Consider the following 14,565-nt stretch of genomic DNA (forward strand, 5'->3'; position numbering starts at 1 on the left):
TTTTTCCTTTCAGATCTTGGATTCACAGAACTTTGAAGACTTTTCAGCCAAGCCTCTTGACTCTGTGCAGCCCCAGGACTCGTCTCTGATCCCGGCCAACCAGGATCAGCCTGAGCCCTCTGCCCTGGGCAGCCTGGGGCAGCATGTGGAGCTGGAACTCCAGCTTGGCAGCGTGGTTGGAGCCATGGCTGCAGGGACTGCTGCAGATGCGGAGACAAGTATAGCAGGAGGATTGGATTTTGTGTCAGTCGAACCGAAGCCGGCTGCAGGGACGGAGGCGTTGCCTATGGACACTGAGACCCAAAGAAGGCTTTCACTTCAAGAACCACAGACACCTCTGGATTCACGGACACCACAGAGACACGGCTCTGACCCAGGGGGAAGCTAAGAGAATGGGCGAGGAAAAGGGGAGAAGAGAAGTATCCATTGTTCCATACGGAGGCACCAGCTGGATCTACCACCTAAACCCTTTCAGGTGCTCACTACTCACCTTTTCGGAGAGAGTAAAGCCATGATAGGGGTCAAGGGAAGTATTGAACCTCTCCCTCTGCCACAGTCTTTGTCTTTGAGTCTCCTCTCAAGAAACATCCTGAGCTTTCTAAGCTTCAGAGCGGTACAACCTTTAACCAAAACCACAAGCCGAACAGAGGCGACCTCTGTCTCTAACCCGATCAGTCCGGTATGGAAACTCTCAGTCAGTCGCTAAGGATAACGCTTCTTCTCAGTCATTCTGAAAAGACAACTAAGTTATAGAAGAATCCCTTTACTGCTGTGTCCAGTGTTGGATGACTGAAGAGAACAAGACAACATTGGACAAAATAATGACAAACAAAAAAGTAGCCATTTTACGTCTTGCACTGAAAACCTTGATACGATGATTATTCTTTCTATATATGTCCGAGGCGCTTCCGATAAACTCACTGACTGGTTGTTGAATTGTAGTGTTAGCTGGCCTAACAGGAATCCTGCTGTCCCATTCTGTCATTGGTTCTGTCCCCTTGATGTCCCGCCCTCTGCCCTCCAAGAGGTGGAGCTAATGTTCTAATTTATACTCTGATCGAGAGCACACTGGATTGGCTGGTCCACACCTCAGGGGGTGGGAACTGGAGGGTTACAAGCCATGAATTCTCTTGAAGAACATATCAGCTGCCCTATCGTAAATGTTGTACCTATTTGCTAGAGAGCTGAACACATGTGGCATTCTTGGGTTGTGTCAGTAACAGGTAAACTGGCAAACTTACGCGGTTTCCATAAGAGCAGTATACCAAAACAGCTCCCTAAAGACTTCATCAAGCAACTTCATGAGCTTCTGTATGAGCTGTGGCCTTAACAGGGTCACCTGATCATCACCATACGAGAAGTGACGAAGTCAGCAGCGATTTCTGACGCCCAGTTAAAAGCTCATGCATAGAGGAATTCTAGTTTATCATTGTTGAAATTGCTACCTCAGATTTTATTGCTCTTTACTTTTTTGTTTTCACCTCAAGCACGCAAGCCCTGAATATTTCTACCTTGTGCATAAGTAAGTATACGAGTTTGCCAGTTTACAACGACCAGCCGAATGCGCCATTATTCAATGTACAGTACAATATGCAAACACTGGCTAGAAGAAGACGATTGCGTGTGCTGTACTGCTGTGTATGGGCTCGGGTCCAGTCGCAGGCTTTCAGTGTGCGTTTGTTTTCGTCTCATGCAGAGTTTAGCGTGTTTGCTTCAACACATGGTAGAGGCTCACTGGATTCTCTTGTTGGGTATTTTTCCCCCCCAGACAAAGACAGATGAAGGTTTGCTATGTGAAATACAAACCCCTTCCAATGTTACATTACAGAACTCATGTCTCGGTTACAGTGGCTTGCCTGCTTTGGCACCATTTTACATGACTGGGTTGAGAGGTGTGGTCAACATCTGCCTGCTGCTTTTTCCCTCATTTTGGATCTCTAAAGTAAGATACCACTTACTTTATTTTGGAGCCTAATGTTGTTGGTCATGCACCCTATTTTACATACAAAGTGAAAGTTTTCACAAATCACAAGTATGCTTTAAAGAATCTGTAATTTGTGTAGACTATTCCATTCCCTGCTTATGGGGAACTGGTTGTAAAGGTAACACAGTCAGAAATGAACAGCAGTAACTTTGGTTATTTAACCTGACGTAAGATAAAATTTTAAACTAAATATCTAGTTAGCAAGCCAAATTAGCGAAACATTTTGCATACAAGCAAAATATTTAGCTCAAAGCCAAATATTCACCTTAAAACTAAATATTTAGCTCCAAACTATTTAATTTTAAGCTAGCAAGCTAAATATTTAGCTTCAAACTAAATTCTTTGTTAGTGAGCTAAATATTTAGTTTGTAGCTAAATACATAGCTTAGAGCTAATATGCAAATTCACTTGCCGATTTAGTTTGCTAATAGGTTGAAATGGTGACATTTATAAATGAATGAATAACATGATAAAAAAATGACTTTGAAATATGAACCCCCATGTTTTTCCTCTCATGACAAGCTAAATAACCAAAATAATCACTATTCATTTTTGACTGTGTAACTCAACAGATTCTAACTTTTACCTGCTTGCTAAGTCCATACACTGCAGTTTCAGGCTTTCTCTTTTGAAGTCTTTCAAAATCCAGAGAAACCTTTAAAATACTCCCCTTTAATGTTTTCACTAATACAGCAGCTGTTTCATAAAACTCAAAGTGGGTTTTAAAGAATATCTGATCATAGAGGTGAACAAACTCATAAAAAACTGGGTAGTTCAGCACTAATGGCAACCCCAGAAGTTGATGCTGTACTTAGCGCATGCTAATGGCTAATATTTAACCAGTTGTTTTCTCATAGTTCTAAGAAATCACTTGTATTTGGTCTGTCACTTTTTCGCCATTTCTTTTCCTGACTTTGTATCCAGAACGCTCTAACATAAACTTTAAATGTGAAGAGAATTGCTATTTTCAATGAAGCAAGTATTGTCAGCTTGCCTGACAAGAATTCTGTGTTAACACAGTGGAGCAACATCAGGACTACTTTCTTTTTTCTTCAAAATCAGTCGTGGCAACTATTGACCTTTTGCAACTACGTCAACGTATCACATTAAGGAGAATGACAAACAGTGGGAGTATTGAACTGTGATTTTTTTTTTCTTAAGTTGTCAAGTTTATTTGTCTGTTGAAGTAGCACACCTCGTTGGGCCTCATAGAGTGTTATTTACAAAAGTTGAATATTTAGCTTAGAAACCGACTCATATCTTCTCCCTCCTGACGTGTTTATTGATTTGATAAAAACGCAGACTTTGCCTGAATTCATGCCGCATACCACTATGTCATAAACTGCATTTCCCCTTACACCAGATTGTACAAAAAGTCTAGATGCTAACAAGTTTCTTTGGACATGGTAGGCTACATGATGGTGGGGCATTCTCTTTACTTTTACTAAAGGTTAGACACCTTCTTCAAAATGTAATATTAGATAACATCTTACTAATATTACCTCATCTTTATTAGGTATATAAACGTTAATCTTCTTACCTCGTAAAAAGTGTACACTGCAAATCCACAGATAAAGTGAGGGCTGCCAGTCTTTATGGTTGATGTCTATTACCAGGCTATTTTATCAAGCTACCAACTGTCTGTTTCTGACTATCTTTACAGGAATTAACAAGCTCATAGGTTGTTTGACACCCGTCATGGTGGAGTGAGTCGCTTTCTGAACAGGGTGACGTCATGTGCAAAAGGTCAATATCACTAACCTTCATACCTGGGCACCAGAAGAAGCCACGCGAGGACAGTACCTGCATACACAAACTTTTAATATTGTGAGATGTTGCTTCACCTCTAAGAACCCCATCTTGATAAACTTTAAAATCTTAAACCATTTTACAGGTTTATAAAACATAAACATAATTTGCATGATGTGTTCTGGCATTTTGATATTAGGTGTTTAGGATGGTCCAGTTTAGCTAATGCTAAATCCATTGGCATTAGCTTGTGGAATAAGCTATTTTCTACTTTCTACATTTCTGCTGCAGGTATAACCACTCAACAGAAGACTGTATTGTCCCTTTAAAACATTCTTTTAAATCCGTTATGATCCCCTTTTTTGAGTTCGAGATAAAAAGTCTAGATGCTAACCAGGTTTTTTGTACATGTTAGGCTACCTGAGACAGAGCATTTACTCTCTGTATTTACTAAAGTATCTCACCTACCCAAAGTGGTCAACACAACAAAGCATATGTTCAGTAAGCATGATGAAGATGACGTGTAGAAAATATTTAAATGTTAGCAGCATCAGGCATATCTTTATGACCATTAGCTGGTTTAGTAAAAGTGAGAAACTATCACGGAGCATCAGACGTTGATCATGACATATTTTGGGTGAAGTCTAAGCGTTTATCCAGACACCTCAAGCTTGTGTTGGGAATTACATGAAATATTTCAAATAAAACACTAACTTTTGAGTTCTTAGGATGAAGGAAAATAAACACCTATCTCATCACCAAATTGTCTTCCCTGATCTAAAATCCCACAGATGAAGCTTCTGCTGCTGTAATATGCTGAAGAGTGAAGGGAAGGTGTTGGCGAAGTGCAATAGTCCTTTAAACAGTCCTGACCTGTAGCAGCTTGAGTACGTCTGGAAGAGGAAGAAGAAGAAAAAAGTTCTGCACTTTATGCTATTGTGCACAGCGCACATGTTTTAATGAAGACTCAGGAATGTCTCAGTCATGTCATGGGTGCCCGTTTTCCTTTGTCCAACAACTCAAAATCAGTCTATCAAGAAACTTTTAACAGAATTCATTGTTGGCAGAATTCCCCTTTAACGAAGTATTGAGAAGTTGTTACTCTGCTGTTTGTCTAAGTTATTTAATTTATTTGTTGTGGTACATATATTTGGTTTGCATGTGAATTATGGCTGAAATCACTTCGTCTCGGCTGTATGAAGAGCTGGAGGACCTGAATGTTCTTCGTGGAACCCGTTAGGCGCTCTACGTTCTCGTTACTTTGTTCACGTTGCTGAAATGTATACGCACCATAATTCTCTGTATATAATCAATACTGATGAACAGAGGTGATTGATGTGCATATTATTTAATGTTAATATTACTGAATCGCTTTGTGAACGCCTGTGAGAGCCATTTCCCTAAAGGTCGTCGTCCACATCCGCTTGTGTGCAGCTCGTGTTACGCTTTGTAACAGTGCACTTTAGTATTGAACCAAAGCAAGGGAATGCTGCAACCAACCATCACTGCTGACATTTTAAACCCACACCTGACTCAGCTGAAGGAGTAAACAAAAAGGAATGGGACAATTTGAACGCAGAGGTCGCAATGACTAGACGAGACGTGACGAGGAAGACGAGTGAGAATCTGAGGGCTCCAGTGTGGAAACTGACTGTAGGTTCTGGTATGTAAATCTGAATGAATGAACACATCATGGAAGCCCAAAGCTGTCCAAATATGACTTATTACAGCTGAAGCTAGCTGATTGATGCTAACTGGTTTACTTTGCTAACACACTCCTCACCATCACCTCATGTACGTTAGCGCTTACTGTGTTTATTATTTCAATGCCGTCATGGTAAATAAAAACTACACCTTGTTGGGCTCAAAAGGTTTTTGATGCTTCAGGACAAAATAAAAATCATCTGGATTTTTTTTTGAAATTCTAAAATGATTTAAGTTTAACCTTAGATGTAATTCTACACTGGTACAAAAAAGAAAATTAGTTGTAAAAGAAAGAGTCCACCCCAGATTTAACATTTTGTTGTGTTTTGTTCTGCTGACAAGTTCTCTGATTCAGTCAAACTTGTTCAGTCGTTTTTTGTTTTGCTATGAAGTTCAGCCAGCAGGGGGCACACTTGAGCTAATCCGCTAATACAGGAGCTAATTTTTTTCGTTCAAAGATTTTGCTAACTTACAAAACATTAACATACAAGCCTCAGCTTACTTAGTAAACACTGAACCGCACAATATTTATTAAGTAAGCCAATGCCTGTGGGGTCTGAGTTAAAGCTCTGGGATGTTTTTTTTTATATTTTAGATTTATAAAAAAAAAATTGTGCAGTCTGACTTTGAGCTGAATCTTTTCCCATTGTTGGACTGTCAGTGTCTTAAATCTTTATCCATTTAGGAACAATGGTTGTAAAACGTAATAGCAACTAATGCATTCAAAGAACACTTTTAATCAAATTGCTGCACTGGGAGGAAATGGAAAACTTCTCAACATGACGAGAACACAACAAAATCAATAAAGCAGATTAAAGAACTATTACAATGACTAGAATAATTACAATAAAAACATTGAGTCAGCATTTAAAATCTGAATCTTCCTTACTACACCGTGGTGGGAAGATCATCTTTCCCCCGTTGGACAGATACAACTGCTTTTCTAACGTCATTGCTGATGTCTTTCTGACTTGGTGTTGTGTTCAGAACAGGAAAACTGCCGAACTCCTGCTTTTACTGAAGACATCACTGTCTGATTATCAATTAAACAAAGGCTTTGAACAACAGGACTTTTTAAAGTGTTGCTTAGTTTTTCATTTTTTTAAGAGTTTATGTAAACAATACAGACACTTTATTATGTCCTGATACAAAAAAACCTTTTACTCTAAATAGTATACTTTTCCCCATGACTGCACCATTATTCTGTCATGACATATGATTAAGTATATGGAAATGTTTTTAAACACAGGTACTGCTCCCACGCAACTGTAGCTTTCATTTTGTTTAATGTTCAATAAGTCACCTAGTGGCCTGAAACGTGTACATTTTCTCTGACCTCCAAATTAGAATGTGGTCGTTTTCCTCTCATCAGGCCTAGAACATGCATGTTTGGAATGCATATTACCACAATGGAATACAATATAAGTAATAATAATAGATGCTGATCATTCAGCCTACAGAACACTTCTTACGCACATCTTACCCTCTTGGCTCTTCCGTCCCACTGAGCTTTAATTTTCAGCTCCGTTTGACTTTTTATGAGTTCCGACAGGTTCAGGTCCTGTTTTTGTACATATTTTGATCACTTCAGTGGGGGTGGGGTGGAGGTTGAGGGTTGGGGGTTTATGGGGTGGGAGACTGGGGGAGGGGGGGGGGAGTTCACAGCACTGGATCTGCTTTGTCTATTTTTGCCTGTACATACCAATTTCTATTGTAAAAGGTTCAGCGGCGCTCATATAGCCGGCACTATGCAGAAACTATGATGAAGAAGAAGAAGAAAAAAAAATCCTTTGGCATGCTCTGAAATGCAGAATATATTAGGAGACAATGTAGTAAAGAAATCTTTGCTCTAATTTCTTATAAAGAATTACCTTCATTAAAACAAAACAAAAAAAAAACAAAGGGCGTCTGTGGTGGATGTTGATGATGAGGGTCGGAGCGATGAAGCTGAAGACGTTTCTTATTGTGCACCTTTTTGATTGCATGCTGCACTGAGAATCATCCGGCGATGTGAAGGGTTGACGCGCAAAGCGGCTCGTCCTTGCTGTGGGCTTGCAGACTGTGTAGAGTGAAAAAACTATAATCTTCCAGGTTGTGGGGAGAGTCATGTTTATATAAATGCACAAAAAGAAAAAAAAAACAACAAAATTCTGAATACAATGTTATATAGTATCTTTGGTTTTCCCGAGCAGGATCTGCTGTAGGTGGATGGACTCCATGCAGGTGTGCCTGATTCCCTCTTGGCTCTGTTGAAAAGTCGAAAATATTTCAAACGCTGGCCCACTTCTTCTTCTCCTTTTATAGCATAAATCTGTTAGCAATATCAAATTTTAACATGATGAGGAGGTAAAATGTCCCCTGGTAATTTAATACAAACTGTTTTTTTTGTTTGTTTTTTTAATTCATGCACACTCCTCTACAGCCCCTGGAATGTTGTCCAACCACTGAATGATGCTGGGCTGGTCCATGGAGGGCTTCCACAAAGTAAATGATTTATGTGAACAAGTGAAGAAAGTTGAAGGGGAAAACTGTGACGCTCTAGGTTCTGATTGTGCGATAGCATTATTAACGGTTGAACTTTCTAAGATTAAAAAAAAAAAAAAAAACTTTCATTAAACCTCTTTTAAAGCAAATTTGTCCTTTTTGAGTTTTTTTTGGTATCATTTAATGGATGTTTAAATCTAGTTTTTCCTCCCTGAAGCATTAGCTTTAAGTTCATTTTAATTTTGAAGGACCAGTTATCCCTGCTTGGTATTCAAGCTGCACGGGGTGGAGATGGTACCGCCCCACAGCAAGATGGCGTAGAGTAGACAACGGATGCATGTAGATCATATGACAGAGTGTTAGGGCTATTGTAGATTTTTAAAAAAATGAAAGAAGGAAAAGTAAAATCCACCAAATATCTTAACATTTCTAGAGAAGACGGGGGAAATTCTTAGTTTGAACATTTGCTAGAAAAAACCTCATTTTTCAGATTAAACTCAGAAATATTCTAAAAAAAAACAACAAAAAAACATGAACATTTCTGAGTTTCGAAAGTTGAAAATTGCTTACCTTTGAAACATTAACAAATGTTAAAAATGTTTAACAATTCTAATCTTTTGGTTAAATCTAACAGATTTCTTTGCCCCTTTCAGAAAATGTAATTAAAGGTTAGTTAGAGAGTTCTGTAACACTCTTAAAAAATTGGTTCCATTCTTTTCATAGTATCAAAGGACTTTACAGTAGCACCAATCTAATTTATACCCCTTCATAAATTGATGTTTTTGTTCATAATGTTCTTGCCTCATTATGTTGAACTAGTTGAAAAAGATGATTAGACATAGAAGGCCGACTGTCTGATATAATAAAGAAATCTGTACCTTAAAGCATGAATCTAGAAATCTGGAAACAAAATACTAGAAGAGTCCTTAATCTGGACAAATAGTACTTTGTCTATTAAAAAATGAGTAATCTTAGGTTTCTTTTTCACTAGACAAATAATGATTCTACCGGTAAATCTGGTTGCAAACTAAAAAGAATTGAGAGGCACTGACATGAAAAAGAGAAGTTTACTAAAATTATTTTGCAATGTAAAAACCCACATCTTATTAATTCACACAGAGTGGCGCGAAAAAGCATTTCAGCTTTGCAAGTCAGATAGTCAAACAAAATGTGATATCAAAGATTACCAAACAAAAGGCAAAATCATATGGTCTCAACTCATCATTAATCACCATCATATTGTGACGCTGAGTTATTAAAATGTCTCCCAGCTGCTACTTATTTCTTGAAGTTGTTTCGTTACATTTTTAACTCGGCCATACAGATCTATTAAATGAGTCAGCTACCACAGACAAGCGAAATATGCTGTCTCATCCTGAAATACTGATGTTTACCATTCTCACCACTAGATGTCAGTATACAATAACTTCAAAATCGGCCAATCTTCTTCACTTTCTCCAACTTCTATGTCTTTATTTAAGTATCAGAACTTTGGCAGCATTGGCCTGACAAATAGCCAGACACATTTTCAGTTAACCTCAGACTTGCTGTCTAGAATAAGAAAGTAACTGCATTGAATCCATATAATAAAAAGAGGAACTCCGCTGGTTTTATTTGATGCTTTGTTCCATGAAACAAATAACTTGGTTTCACAGCGAGCTGAAAACAGGAAAGCCTTTAAGTTTCCGCCATTCAGCAGTGAGGTACAATATTGTCTCTGTTTACTGCGCTAGATGTAATTCCCTTCAACCCGGTTGACATTCCTGTGTCAAGGCGGGCTTAGGGCGTGTTCTAGGGCAGCGGCCGCTTCCAAAGGCGTTCCTCCCGGCAATTGGACAGGCACCGTCCCGTAAAAGGAGTCAAAGTTCTTCATTGTTCGCGAACGGTGTCTGTCAAAAGTCCATTTGGCAAGAAGGAAGAGATGACCTCGGACTCAGCAGCTGTGGCTGGACAGGAGTGTGGTCACTCAGAGCTGAATTGGGAAGTGATTGGACAAAACCGGAGCCATTCAGTGTACGGGTTTGTGATTGGAGGCGTAGCGTTTCCGGGGCGGGGCGGGCTGAGTCTGCGGGCCTGCAGTATGTGTGCTCTCTCCGGGGTGGGCGGATCGTTAGCTGTGACAGCGACGCTTGGAGACTTCCTAACAAAGCTGTCAGAAAACAGACAACTAACGGTGAGTCCGACTCAAATATACAAACTAGTCTTTTCTCTTCGTGCCTGTGAGCACGCGCCGTTGGCGCGGAGTGGGAAGATCTCGCGCGGACAGCCGGACTGTTTGCAGCAGTGAAATGACGGTGATTTTGTGCTGTGTGATCTCACAGCGTGCATCACAGCGGCTGTGGATGGGTGTAGGTTAGTGCTGCATTCGGGTGCTGCACGGAAACTTTTACTTTCTGACAGGCGCTGAACAAAGATGCTGAAGCAGAGGGCGAGCCCCGCCTAGCTAGGTGACTTTTTTTTGTAAAAGTGTCGCTTCTGATGGTCTTCACGGTTTTTCTTCCTCTCTCTCTGGATAGAGAGGCACGTTGGCCGAAATTCCCGACTTCAGTAGAAGCGGCAAAGTGAAGTTAGACTACGAAGCAAAGTTGTGCAAGTTAGTAGCCAGTCTGTAAAAACAGTCGATTCTTTACACTCTGTGAGGAGCAATTCTGACATTAAAAGTGAAAGTTTGCGTGATGTGGCGTTGCTAAACAGATACAGTAGTTCCACGTGCGTTCTGTAGTTTGTGCTGTGGTGACTGAAGAGATGCATTCACTATTGTCTGAACTGTAATCATTGGCAGCTTTTTGTGCCACACCAGTAGCGGTTCCTGCATGAATGGCGCCGTGGGCAAGCTCCTCCTCCTTCAACTCACCATGTACATACCCACAAACAAAACAATAGAAACTCGTTGTATTACTCTAATTATTGACATTTTACTAAGTAGAAAGAATGTGTCTTATAATGAGTGATGTTGATATTCCGTTAATATTTCAGAAAACTTTACCACATACAGAGCAGATATTTCACAAATCAAAAACTGTTTCAAAACATCTGTGATTGATGTAGAATAAATAAGTGCTGGTTTGACGAGTTTATGCATTGTCCTTTTCACACTTGTGCCAATTTAGGGGTTTCAAGATCTTAATATTAACCGATTAACTGAATGCATGAATAAATATGTCCAAAACATAAAAAAAAATATTGTATTCATGTAGCGAAAAATGCTGTCTACTAGTCTTAACTTATAACCCCAAATGCATCAGACATGTTGTACATAAAAACAACAATGGCGGATTCCATGTTCATAATTGCGATACAGAACCTCATTAGTCCAACATGACATGAAGAAAAACGTTGACTTTGCACTTTTGTCTTTGTTCGCCATTCTTGTTTTTTGTCGCGTTTACTGCTAACCTCATGTGGTCGTTTTATGTGCGCATCCTACACTCCATGTTTAGCGTCACTTGCAGCTCTGGGGGTGGAGTTAAAAAAAGCATTTTGGGGCATATTGCATTTCTGTGTTGATTAAAATATTTCTGGGAACACCCCCGTGTGGACACGAGTGGTTTTGAAAATGTTTTAGAAAAAAATGTTGTGTGGGCGAGGCCTAAATGAGTCAACTTTCACATATATTTGAACGGGTCAAATTCAGTTCATTCTGACGAATGAACTGAACATTCTTTCTTTTGAATGAGCTCCTGTGACAGTCTTCTTCTGCATGGAGTGGTAATCTCTACTCAGTGGTGACTCCTACTGTGTGGAAAAGGAACTACAGCGAGTTAGCCAAACAAAAACATGGAAAGGGTGGATCGACTGAAAAGCAAAATGTATTCTCATTGTTTGGACATAACATTTTTTTTTCAAAAAGCCATTGTAACTTCATTTCTCTTAGTCTCATGGTTTCTCTTTATTTTGCTAGTTATCTAGCTGTTAGACCTTAGTTCTGCCCAGCTTAAAACTGGTTAGTTTCCACCTGCGGGACGGCACCGCTGCACTCATCTAAAGAAATTGATCTAAAGAGGAATTACAGCAGAGAGGATTGCCCTCCCTCTCCTCCCTGCCATCCAGATTACTCCCCCAATCCTCCAGCAGCCAGATTACAGCTGAGGAAATAAGAGGTGGGACTGATGTGAGGCTGGGAATTCATTATGGACCCGGTCCAGTCACATCCCTAAATCACTTTGATGCTCGCACTAATGCAACTCAACCGCAGCAATCAGTTTTTTAGGCCTGGCTGGACTTCCGTCGGTGACAAACCCCAGAGTTACCAGTGAGCAGCAGCAGAGTGTTTGTATGAAATCCAAACTGAAAGTGGAAAAGAAGCAGCTTGGATTAAACCCGTTTGTCCCGGGTTGTCACTGCTCCTGTTTTGAAAGGGATGCCCATCAGTATCAGGATTGTACTGCCGTTGATGAACGCTGAAGAAAACAAGCTGCAGCAGCATCAAAACCCAGGGTCAATGTTTTCATGTTGGATTGGAAAGATCAGAACTTTGCCTTTTGGCAAGTTGAGAAAATTCCTGGAAAATATTTAAATGCATTGTGTGTATATGCATAGCATTTTTAAAAAAATATTCACACCCCTTGAAGTTTTTGCAGGATTCACCAGGGCCAAAGTAGCTCTTGATGTTCCTACTCCTTGTGAAGCTCCACCAAATTTCTGAATGGATTTGACTTGATGGTTTTCCCTGCTTAAGCTGCAGGTTTTCCTACCACACTTTCCACCTAACTTTTTATTTCGAGTTGGAAGTATTTTTCAGTGAATGAGCCAATTAGTGTGACACCTTGAGGACCCAATATTGAACATTTTTACTTCTGTCTGAGACAAAGAGTTTTTTTTTTCATTATTAAAAAAAAGCAACAAACCATCAAAATGACATTAAGATAAAGGCTTGAAATATTTAACTCGTCTGATGAATCTACATAAATGTTGTATTAGTCTCAGTAACACATGGTGTTGGATGCATCATGATATGGGGACGCTTTGAGATGCTGGCTGATGGAAATATTCTGTGAATCCTTTTAACTCCGCTTCAGTTTCTACCCTGGTTCATGTTGGAAAATCACATCCAATCCTAATAAACTCCACTTAAATGTGATAAAATTCAACCCACTTCAACTGGTTTGAATACTTTTAACAGAATCCACAAGTTATGTGGGATATTTACAGAACAATTCAGTTTTTATTTTGTTTATTTTTTCTGCTGTTTGATTCTTTATGAGTCACCGTTCCCGACTCACACTGCTGCCATCACCAACCAAACACCTGCTGTGGTTATTATTTTGGCTTCTATGGAAACTGCTCTGCGTGGCCATGACCAATGCAACATGCAAAGTCAGACTCCGAAGTTTTCCTGTCAGTGTCCTAGTTAAAGAAAGCCTGGCTTTGCATAAGGCCTCCCGATAAGGCACAACACGCCCACATCCATGCCAAATCGAGTTAATCTTCAAACAGGCCAGGAGTTTGATACTTCTTTTTGCAAGCCATAAATAAAGGCAAAAATACATGCACCGGTCAAAGGTCGCTTCTTTGCCTAGTGTGACTTATTGGTGAATTTGGATCCCAAACAAATGTGGATGAAAAAAAAATATATATAAAAATTTGGAAATTCCTAGAATATCAACCATTGTGTGAAGCTAAACCAGATCAGGAGAACCAGTTCACCCACATTCAGTCCGCAGGTGTCACCATGGTAACACCTGCGTGCACGTGTGCCAGCGGCTTACACTGCAGAGATGAATGGCTCATCCTTAATGGGACAAATTACCGGAGCCTTAATGCTAGTCTTTGTGTTGGGGAGTAATGAGCCTGTGGGCTTGTCGCGGCTCGTTGTCATGGTGAACTGGTTTCCTAATTCCTGAGAAGCGCTCTGGCTTGGGTTCACACACTCGGCCTCCCGTACCGAAGAACTGGCAGCTTTTTGGATGTCGTAAAATAAGAGAAGTCCAGAAATGGATAAAAAAAATCCACACAGAAAGCGTTCAAAGAAAAGAGTTCAGTGTGAAACTGAGTGGACCCAGCTCTGTTACTGTGTTACTCACTGGAATAAAAGCTGACATTTGACCCCCCGCCAAATCTTAGTTAAAGTTTTACTTGGATTTAGGACTCGCTGTGTGGCATAAAAAATCAGTTTGTTAAATCAGACTTACATCAGTATAGCAATTGTATTTCCATCTACTTCCTGCTTTCGGTGGATTTATTAATGTTCTTTTTTTTTTTTTTATCTGTTTTTTAGTAAGCAGCCCAGGACGGACTTGGTGTTCTCTTCCAGGAAGTCCAGAGAAATAAATGAAAAAGGCTTTAAAGGGAAGGATGTTAAGATACAGACATCACGTCTTTGGTTAAGATTTGTTGGTCTTCATCCGACTTGTGTTCCCGCTTTTATGATTTATCGCATCAAAAGAAAATCCAGTGTCATCTGGTCCTGATCAGGCTGAAAAAATAAAGTAACCGTATAACTTAGAAAAATGTTTCATCATGAGGATAGTTATTTTTACTAAACTAATAATGTATAGAAGCTAAAGCTAAGAGGCAGTCAGTGTCAGGACCAGATGGAAGGAGAGTTCTTCCATGTTTACATTTCTGTACGTCTGTTGTTTTTCACACTGGGAACTGTGGTAGTTCATAGTGGGAAGACGACCCACAGAGGAACTGTAACAAAA

General features: G+C 39.8%; 2 protein-coding genes across 10 annotated transcripts in view; both read left to right on the top strand.

Annotated features, from left to right (window-relative positions):
* The window catches only part of kcnh2b (potassium voltage-gated channel, subfamily H (eag-related), member 2b), a 225,380-nt gene extending 220,746 nt beyond the window's left edge, over nt 1–4,634 (top strand). Inside the window, exon 24 of the mRNA XM_017301923.2 lies at nt 14–4,634. Within this exon, the coding sequence (XP_017157412.1) occupies nt 14–388 (375 nt within the window). The 3' untranslated portion in view covers nt 389–4,634. The remainder of the gene's footprint in view (nt 1–13) is intronic.
* Nucleotides 4,635–9,858: 5,224 nt separating this feature from the next.
* The window catches only part of LOC103482353 (uncharacterized), a 100,630-nt gene continuing 95,923 nt past the window's right edge, over nt 9,859–14,565 (top strand). For 2 of the 9 annotated variants that reach the window (XM_017301847.2, XM_008438465.3), the window contains exon 1: nt 9,871–10,094. The gene's annotated coding sequence lies outside the window, so the exon portion shown is untranslated. Of the gene's footprint in view, nt 10,095–14,565 lie in introns of all 9 variants that reach the window. The other 7 variants (XM_017301851.2, XM_081601303.1, XM_081601304.1 and 4 more) reach the window with 7 other exon arrangements.

This window comes from Poecilia reticulata, chromosome 20, assembly GCF_904066995.2.
Source record: "Poecilia reticulata chromosome 20, P_reticulata-male-v2, whole genome shotgun sequence".
In the NCBI taxonomy this organism is placed as follows: Eukaryota; Metazoa; Chordata; class Actinopteri; order Cyprinodontiformes; family Poeciliidae; genus Poecilia; species Poecilia reticulata.